General features: G+C 44.9%; 1 protein-coding gene across 2 annotated transcripts in view; it reads left to right on the top strand.

Annotated features, from left to right (window-relative positions):
* Nucleotides 1–1,649: 1,649 nt before the first annotated feature.
* LOC144173151 (rab GTPase-binding effector protein 1-like) overlaps nt 1,650–9,550 on the top strand; it is a 61,948-nt gene continuing 54,047 nt past the window's right edge. Inside the window, exons 1-2 of one of the 2 annotated variants that reach the window (XM_077701660.1) lie at nt 1,650–1,842; nt 6,929–7,054. In XM_077701660.1, the coding sequence (XP_077557786.1) occupies nt 1,794–1,842; nt 6,929–7,054 (175 nt within the window). In that variant the 5' untranslated portion in view covers nt 1,650–1,793. The remainder of the gene's footprint in view (nt 1,843–6,928; nt 7,055–9,550) is intronic. The other variant, XM_077701661.1, reaches the window with a different exon arrangement.

The raw sequence follows: 9,550 nt of genomic DNA, 5'->3' as shown, positions 1-9,550 counted from the left end.
AGCGAAAGGCGGAACGCCTTCAGTCCTCCTAGATGGCGCCACCATACTCCTCGGGACCGCTGTCCACCCCCTCGTTTTGTTTTTGACCAGATTTGTGCCTGGATAATGTTTATTACCGATGATAGTGCTCGCTTCGTGAAACATTGGGTATGCTCGACAGAGTCACAAAAGACACTGTCGCTTATGCCAGTCGACCAGTTTAAACTCAATGCTTCAGATAGCTGTGCAGCATAACCGACATAGTGCGCGCAGCACGAAGTGGTGCTTCTATGTTTACGTGTGCGTTCGTAACTTCCATTGTTTACACCAGCATCCTTACTGTAATAATATGCATTAAATTTAAGCGCATACAGCTCGTTCTTGGAGCTCTTTGCCCTTGTTGGCCTTGCGCCATTAAACACCAACCATCATCATCACTCATTCTGCCCCATGTCTTCCTCCATGCCTATAATAACCCCTGCTTAGCTTGCGTTGGATTTTGCCGGTAGCAGCCAGCCGCGCAGCTGCCCATACAGGGATTTATACACCCCCTCCCAATACCCCTCAGAAGGGTTTCGACCCCCCCCCCCCAAAAAAAAGAGAAAGATTCCACAACCACGAGCACCCTGCCCAGGGATTTATACACACCCCCCAACAACCCCCAACAACCCCCAAGACGGACTGCGACACCCCCCCCTCCCCCCCCCCCCCCAAATCGAAATTCTGGATAAACCCGTGCGCCCATAATACGTCATGGGTTCTAGTACGGGAAGTGAGCTAGTGGGGAGCATGGCCATTCTCTTTTTTCCTAATTGCATAGCTTATTTGAGCGAAGTTTGCGTTAAAACTTAGGTCAGCTTCAAAAAATACCGCCAGCCATGGGTCAGGGGCGGATTCTAGGAAGTGGTCCTTGATGTGATAACTTAGTTTGCTCGGAAGGGCCATAATAGTGGCTCTGGCACTCGGAAACACTGCATCGGTGCCTACAAGATCACTGAGCAGCTTACAAGAGAGATGTTCCGGCCCATTCAGCTTTTACCAACTTCTCTCTGATCTGGGGGCGGAAGGGGTGAGGGAGGAGTTGACAGAAACGACCTTGCGCGGATTGCTGCACAACTGCGAACGTGTGATAGATAGGCTGAATGGACTCCAAAAAGTTGGCGAGTTCCTTTTGTGTGTGTGGGAACGCAGGGTTCGCGGACTCAAAATGGCTTCGCGGACCGCTGGCTGGCCCTCTTTGAGAACCAATGCCTGGTGGGGTAGGTATAGCGGGCGCTAGAATCGGGGTGGTCTCGGCCTTTTCGTAAACCTTCTGGGAGAAGAATCAGTCTTGTTGGTATCGCGTTCGGAGGATGGGAGCAGCATGCGGTCGTGCTGTTTGGCAGTGTTTGAAACCATACAGTTTCTTCCACGTTTGCCAAAAAACTTTGTGTTTGGATTTGGCGGGGTACTGTAGTGCCATCTATATTATACTATTCGAACTGATTGCTATTTCAATCCGAAACCGGAATCTCTCATGTTTTTGCAGCGGTCGTCTCTTGTTTGATACTTTCTGGTCCTGAACGCGGTGAAAAAAATTATAGGACCACAATTCATGCCTTACATCACAGCCGATATAAATCAGTCAGCTCAGACTGCTTGCTCAGCTGACCGGAACAGACATCTAGGCAGCCCAGATGGCAGTGGGAGCGTTTGTGAATTTTTTTTTCGTCTCCCATTGAGAACTTCCGCTATGCGGAGTGTGCACCCGAAAATGAAGTTACGAAATTTTGTAGCATGAGTTAGTCGTTTCGTCCTAATTCTACCGCTTTACCATGGACGCTAAAAGCATGGATCATCAGTCTGCAAATGGAGACACGGAAAGTGAGTCACCTGTCATTTCTTGAAACTGTCTTTTGAAGGGACCCTTAGGCTTAAACTGCAATTTGTTGACGATTTCCGACCGAATGGTTCGCCCCCAAACCTCAGGTAGCTTTAGCAGTTGCAACCTACTGACGTTGGGCCGTCCGCTATCGTGGGAATCGCGCACAACAAAATTTTATAACCTGTCAACAATGCGCAGCGTTAGTTAGGTTTTGTCTCGGTCCGCGTTTTGGGTGACTTCGCGGTGCTTGGTATTGGTCTAATCAAAGTGGTCATCAGCTGACTGAAAGCTCACAAGTGCACTGCCGCGCACGGACCGATGTTCCGAGGCTTTGGGCGTCGGAACGCCATACGCTCCATTACGTTTTATTATTGTCTCTCTATCGTTCGAAATGCAAACAGATAATATCGAGGGATCCGTCGTGGTAGTTACTGCGAAAGGATTCCTGTACTTCAAGCCCTGACGCATATACCCCTCTTTTTTGGTGTCTAGCCTCATCAGAGCTCGATTACGTATCGCGTAAGAGTATGTTCACCGGTAAGAACTCTTCTGGGGCGCTAGAAACTTCCACTTCGAATGTCACCAGTTGCATGGCAGCTCAACATTGCGCCGTAGGAAGCATGCCGACGTCGTTTTGCTTTTGGGGCATTACGGAGGCCAGTCCGTGTCATCAATTTGAGTTCTGAAGATTGGCTCTGATGCAACCTCAATTGCTTTGCGGCTGATTCATACCTCTAGGAACGACTAATGCCCGCACGACTGAGTCACTCATTTATTAAAGAAAACACGACATATTGGAAGACCTGATTGGCTTACCATTCAGCCAATTTTGTCCTGGTTGTCTTGAAGTTGTCAAATTTATCTTCCGCAACAAAGATTAAGCGGGTGACTTTTGTAAAGCCCTTATTTCTCACCAACAAGCTCTGTCGTGTGGTATATACATTGTTTCCTCTGCTTGCGTAGAAGACTTTGCATTTGCTCTGAAAGAAGGAATAAAAAAAAAAACTGATGCCTCGAACACAAATTCGTTCACGTTCTTTTCTTGCTGACGTAAACCACACCAAACTGCTTAACAACGTCGGTGTCATGCAAAACAAGCAAGGGCTTCAGCCATGATTCGTAATGAATAAAGGGGTTGTTAGCACCATATCTTATTTCATACAATCCACTGCTGTTGAATCCTGGGACCCAAATTTTACGCCCTCCCGGTCCCAAGGGAAAATCCTCAGGCACTGACTGCACAGTTACCAACTCAGTGAAATGGTAAAATGTTGCTGTTGCTAAAAGCAGGCCCTGAAACTTCTTGCAGACAGTCTGTGAAGGTATGACAAGTGATAGTTCATCTTCATTTGCTACCACACCCGCCACACCCACACCATCAGGAGGCCCTGGTCCCTGACCAAAACAGGCTATAGTTGATTCCACAAGCTGCGTGCGGCACTGTGGAGGCAACATTGTTGCCAATAGTCCGCCCCCTCAGGGTGCCTAACTCACTGTTAAGGAAACGACAAAAGAGGCGCCGGGGCCTTGCGCTTCCACCTGCCGAGAGGGGAGAAGGAAATGTCTCGGCCATGTCCATGGCCGTTTCCAGTGTTTCCAAGCGAAGGAATTGACAGCTAAACTTTTCAATGAATACCACCTGTAGTTATACATGAGTGCATGATACATCCAGTTTAACTTCCTTTGTCTTCAGTGCATCCCTTGGTCTTAATGTATCGTGGGTTGTCTCTACTGTGTCGAAGGCAGGGTATAAGGTCTGACAACAGTGGTGTTAGGAAGAGGGTCAAAACATGCATTTGAGGATGAATTGCTCGTGGATGCATGCAAACGTGACCGAAAATTTGCCAGGGGGGTAGGGTGCAGAACACTTGAGTGGTCTGTGCAAGCACCTGTGCAGTTTATAGCCAATTTCATGCTCTGCATCACCAAGCTAACTCAAATTTGAATTAGATTGCAGGACAGGCATTCAGTATTCATGGGAGGTCCATGCGAAATATACTGCTTTAACTACACTGAAAATTTCTACCTCTTGAAAACCAGATTTCCACGTAGTCTGCCAAAAAGGACGGCCAGATATGAGAACAGGAGAACAGGAACGCGCGTGTGCACGGCGCAAACAACCAGCAACAATTGGGGATTTTGAACGTGAAATTAAGAAGAGCGTGGCCGTTACGGCCAGGCTAAAGTGACGTTGCAGTCGCCGAGCAAGCGGCCGGCCAGCCAAAGCAAACCTGCGTGCAACCGCATTGTGCACATGGCAGCCGTAGAAGAAGAGCACCCAGCGGAGCTTGATCAGTTCTCCTAGCTGGCCGGAGGATCAAGCAGCCGGCCGGTCAGGATGTCACTTCTGCTTCATGGCCGTTCGCACAACCCGCCAGTAGGTGCAGCGCGTCATCTGCTACAGAGCCATTTTAAATGCTTCTGATTAACAATGCATTTCACAAAGCGGTCAGTCATGTCCTATTTGGTTTTGTGGTAGGTACTGTATGTGGAAAGCAAATTTAGCCGTTGTGAAATTTGATTGCAGTTTGCGTTTAAGGAGAAAAAATGTAATGGCATAGCAAAGAAGAGCGGAAGAATGTGATAAGTTGAGTAAAGGGTTTTCATGGGTATTGCCTGTGATCAGTGAAGTCACACTGTGTGCTAAAGCTTCTAAAAAACCTTGTGAATTTGCAGCGAGGCTGCATATACAGAATATTTGTGCCTGGTCTTGGCACTTAATGGTGAAGTCAAGAATAGAATATGAAGGGAACATGAGCAGTGGTTTTAAAACGTGCATGAAAAGGGCTCTATGTGCCCTTTTCAATGGCACCATGTGCCCATAACAATGCAAACATTGGACAAAACAAAGACGGTATGGAGGCTGATACTGGAAATGAAATATTTAAGAGTGTAGCTTTGAGTTGGTATGGCATGGTTGCATAAATGTGTAAATTGTTAACTGAAGGCACACATTGCTGTGTCTGTGCCTTTCCCTGTTGGTATATCATGCCAGACCAACTCACCCACGCTGCAGATGCAGTGAAAGTGCAAATGCTGCAATGTAGACTCCAAAACGCAGATGCCGAAGTAGTAAATTGCAGCGAACAGCTTGCTACGATTTACTGCTAAATGCAGTGTAGGGGAAGTGGTTCAGACACGCGCTGTTATAAACAAAATGCTTCGATATTTGCTGGCGTGACAGTTTACAAAAAAGATGTTCTTGCAAAATTAACAGCAGTTGTGCCTTAACAAGGACAACCGCAAATGGGCATGCCTTTCCGTAGCAAGACTTGTAAATACATCGCTAGCAGGATAAAGTATATACATAACCAATGGGGCAGTGTGCACCTGGCTGACATATTTCTACTCCCTATGCCTGCGGCAGGAATGGTGTTTGTTGTTTTGTTGGAATTATGCCACTTAATTTTTTTTTCATTAGGAGTGCTAGATTGAAAGCCCGTAATTATTACGTGCTTATTGTAGTATGACCAGTGAATCATGTAAAAGGTACAGCGGACCAGTACATCCTCTCGGGGGAGGGGCCTAGCGGCTCCGTTTACATACGAGAGCACAGGACGATGATTGCCTTCCTTCTTTAACCCACGCTTCTTCACACAAGTGATGCTTATGTTATGAAGGGAGCTTACGGCAACCGAAAATACATTTGAAAAATTTAATATGCATACTTAAAATAGCAAAACAGGGCTTTATGAGTAAAAACTGGGCAGTTGACTTTGCATTGCCCTCAATGAAAGCTATTTTAGCTTTATAGTTTTACTTACAACTATTTTATTTTGTTAATTAAGTTCTATAATTTAATTTTTATGTAAATTTCGTTAATTTTTTCATTTTATTTTGTAATTAACACACGAAAAATGTTTTTCCCCCCATAATATCCAGTCACAGGGACTTTCCAACCCACAGAGGAGCTCACGCAGCACAAGATGTTAGTAAATGTCTTACATCAAAGTTGACTTTGCAATTGGTTTAAGTTATTTCCTGAGCTGCCGCTTGAACATTTGACATTTACTTCGCTTTGGGGAGTTGTCAGAACAGATGCCTTTTTTTGTCTTTAATTTTTCTGACTGGGGTGGATTTTTTTATATTGTTAAATGACTTTTGTACGAAACAGTAAGGTGTAAAAGCTAAAAAACAGTGGCTGGGGTGGCTGTCATAACAGAGCTTGAATAGTGCATGCATTTGGCATTTAGAAGGGACTGACCGGAGGTTCTCCAATTTTTGAACCAGCAGTAATATGCCATTAACTCGAATTTTTAGATTTTGGATAAGAAATGTTAGTTGAGCAGAGAATTAGGTAGCAAAACTTTCAGAGCTCAAGCCTTTATTGTAGATAAACAGCTTATACGTCGATTTACCATACGTAAACTGTGTTTCCTATGTGAAGCACAACTGCGCAAGCTTTTTGCCTGATAAGTAAAATGATAAATTGACATCAAGTGCTCCGATAATACAGGGGAGCAGTAGGGTTTTCTAAAGCAGACAGTCTGCAAGCAGCATTGTTAAATGTTTAGTCTCGTATAAATCACTTCAGACGGAAAATATCTTGCAGGTTGTTTGCCTGGCATTCAACTCTGTTGTAAGAAAGAAATTTCAAAGCCGCTGCTGCACCTGTCTTATGGTCAAATACAACTGAACTAGAGCACAAACAATGGTAATTGTGAAGTGACTGCTGCCGTACAAAACCAGAAGGAAAAAAAAGTTGGGACAGAGAAACCGGGAAGCTGCCAAGCTAGGCCCATTCCAAAGGCTTCGCAAAACACCAAAGGCTTCGCAAAACAAAAAAAAGAACAGTGGAAAATAACGAGCGAATGTCAAACATCCTTGAACCTCGATGTGTGCTTCCTGTTGTGCCTGCATGTGCTCATGCGTGGGACATTTTTTTCCCCCGCTTGCGTTGCTTTAACTTTACTGCCAGGGTTATCTCTCCAGGAACGGCAGTTTGCAACTTCAGTAGCTTTCGTGAGGGGCTGTTTGTCCAAACTTTTGCCCACTCTGGACTCCGAGTTGAAATTCCAGTGATCTGAGTTGAAATTTCGAGCCGAGTAAGTGCTCACTGTGGGGGCCCTGCTGCAATCACCGCAGCCGTTCCCGTTCCAGATGCGGAGGAAGGGTCGCTGTTGCTCCAACTGCGCAAGGAGAAGGAGACCATGGAAACTGAATTCGGACTCAAAAGGGCAAAGTTCAAAGAGCTCTTCATGCAGAAAGAAGGTATGTCATCGTCTTTTCTACTCCTGCAGGAGACATAGCGGCAGAGGGCTGATTGGCCTAAGCCCTTCCAGTCGTGTAGAGCTTTCCACTGACAGCTCGTCTGGTTAGTATAGCCCTTTCGGCCCTGGTGGTGTCAATTGACGCCATCACATGAAAGCGCATAGAGAACGAAACCAAAACTGCTCGTTTCTTTGGGGAATTGTTTTTCATTGATTCCTATTGCGATGGATGTCACTATGGTTTCATAAAAAGAAGCTCCTCCGGTGAAGACGATGTTACGACGTTGAGGCCAAAAAAAATGGCGGTCCGAATTTTATTCCCAGGCTTGTCAATCTATAAATAAGTGCATTACGAAGCTCATTTCTTGTTTGTAGGCTCATGTAGTCACAAAGTTTCGAAAATATGTGTAAGTGATGTCTCTGTTTGACAACAGAAACGTTTTAATTGCCAGATGTCCTAACTAATTGCCTCATTAATAATTCTGTTATTGCTTGCACTTCCAGCTCTATTTTTTGTTTGAGGACCTATGGGACCCTAAATTTAAGAAAACACAGAAAACATTGTTCTGCTTGAAATAAAAAAATCAGGGCGGAAAGGGATAGCTTCAGGCACACTAGTGCCAAATGAAAAAGGGATTAACACACAGAAACTTGCCCGTGGGAATCTGTGTTCTAGTTCCGGAAGTTTTGAACGGGCTGACTATCTTCAAGGCGCAGTTCCTTTTAAAACTTCCTTAGTGGTGAAAGTCAGGTTTGCCACATGTATTACAGTAAAAACATTCCTATGTATTGCCATGTTTGTTTTCCTGTCATTGAAGACGGAGCACTCGTCACTGCTTGTCCTTTGGCCGGCTGCCCAGTGACCAAGGAAGAAGCGGACAGTTTGTTTGGCATAGAAGAGCAATAAAATAAGTGCAGCGCATGTCTGGTATTCAATTGGACAGCAGGCGTGAGCTCTTTACGACTCTGGCATGCATCGTTGGGTGGTAATAAATTATCCTAAGTGACATGCTGTTCTAATACGTCATGCTTCTAGTAAAAGCATAAATGTCCAGTCAGGGCAAAACTTTACCTAGAAGTTTGAAGTTATTAATCTTCCTAGTTAAAAAAAACAGGACCAAAAGGAAAGAATTAGAGCCTAACCGGCAATTTCATATGTCTTTTTATTTTTGAGGCTGTTGTATTGCCCGCTTTTTGAGTACTGCTTGTGTGTTTTTTTATTTTGTGGTGGGTAGTTTTAATTTTATTGTTCTTGTGAAATCGACGTGAATGTTGGAGTTAATTTACTCAGCATTTCTTTACTTGGGCATTCTCGCAACCTCATGTGTTCAAATATTAAATATGATTTCTTGTGTGGAACTAAACGGTTCTGCTATGGAAAGCATACAAGTGGAGTCTCAAAAGCAAGCTGTGCAGAAGTTTGTGTGCTTATATGAATTTCTCCGCTGTACGGATATCACCATGCACCATGTGCTGCTGCTTTACGAGTGGATTTTGCTTCAGGAGGACCTGACTAAAAACGCAGTTGTGTGTTAATATAAATTTCTTCGCCATGCAGATATCGCCATGCACCATGTACTGCTGCTGTACGAGTGGATTGTATTGGATTGTAGTGTAGGAGGACTTGACTAGAAATTCACTTAAGATTGCTGGCCACTGCACGTGGTTGCTAAGCACTTACGGGTGTTTGAGTCGTGCGTGCTTGCGAGCAACCTTCTTAGGGCTACCCAAACATTTTTTTTTTCTTTCAAAGAATGACACGAGTGGCAATGCTAGTGCCACGACAGTGTTACTGGATCTAGTGCAAACTGTATGCCGGGTGTGTTGTGCAAGTGCTTACAGTTGGTGCCAGCTTGAGAAAATGTTCAGTGTCACCCTTACATTTCCTCTTCTTTTTGAGACGTCAGTGCTTTTTGTGAATCTACAAAATTGGCTTCTACAAAATGTTGAAGGTATTTTGGGGGCTCGAAATCCTCGCGAGTGACAACAACCCGTGTAACCGACCACCATTTCTTCTTATTCATTCTGTTATTGTCCAAGTGGGAAACGCAGCAGGCACTTTATATTTCAATCTTGTCTGCCCCTGTAACCCAGGCCTAACATGGCAAGTCCAGTTCCTTATTGGCTTATTCAAAACACAAAACGCAACAGAAAGAGTTTTTCGAAGTGAAAACTCGTATTAAGACAACATGCTCATGCATGTGAAAGGTCCGGCACCGATGTTTCCTGCTGGCATAGCTGCTCGGTGCATGAGCACAAGTTGTGGAATGGGACCTGATCAGTGACCGTCGTCCTTGTGGTGCAGTAAAATTAAAGGGGAAACAAAAAAAAATTGCAAGAACTCCCGAGTGGGTGTGGTGACAAAAATTATTTGGCTTCACTTCTACACGCATGCGTTGCTGGGAAGACATTTTCCCACTTGCCATATTAACGGTGCGATACCAAAGCAGGAATGCCCCCAGGGCCTTTTTCTGATAACCAATGGTGTAAGACCCCA

Source organism: Haemaphysalis longicornis, unplaced genomic scaffold (genome assembly GCF_048455015.1).
Source record: "Haemaphysalis longicornis isolate Haplotype H1 unplaced genomic scaffold, Haemaphysalis longicornis Haplotype H1 scaffold_295, whole genome shotgun sequence".
NCBI classification, from domain to species: domain Eukaryota; kingdom Metazoa; phylum Arthropoda; class Arachnida; order Ixodida; family Ixodidae; genus Haemaphysalis; species Haemaphysalis longicornis.
Note: the sequence above shows the minus strand (reverse complement) of the source record. Positions and strands in the feature narration are given on the sequence as shown.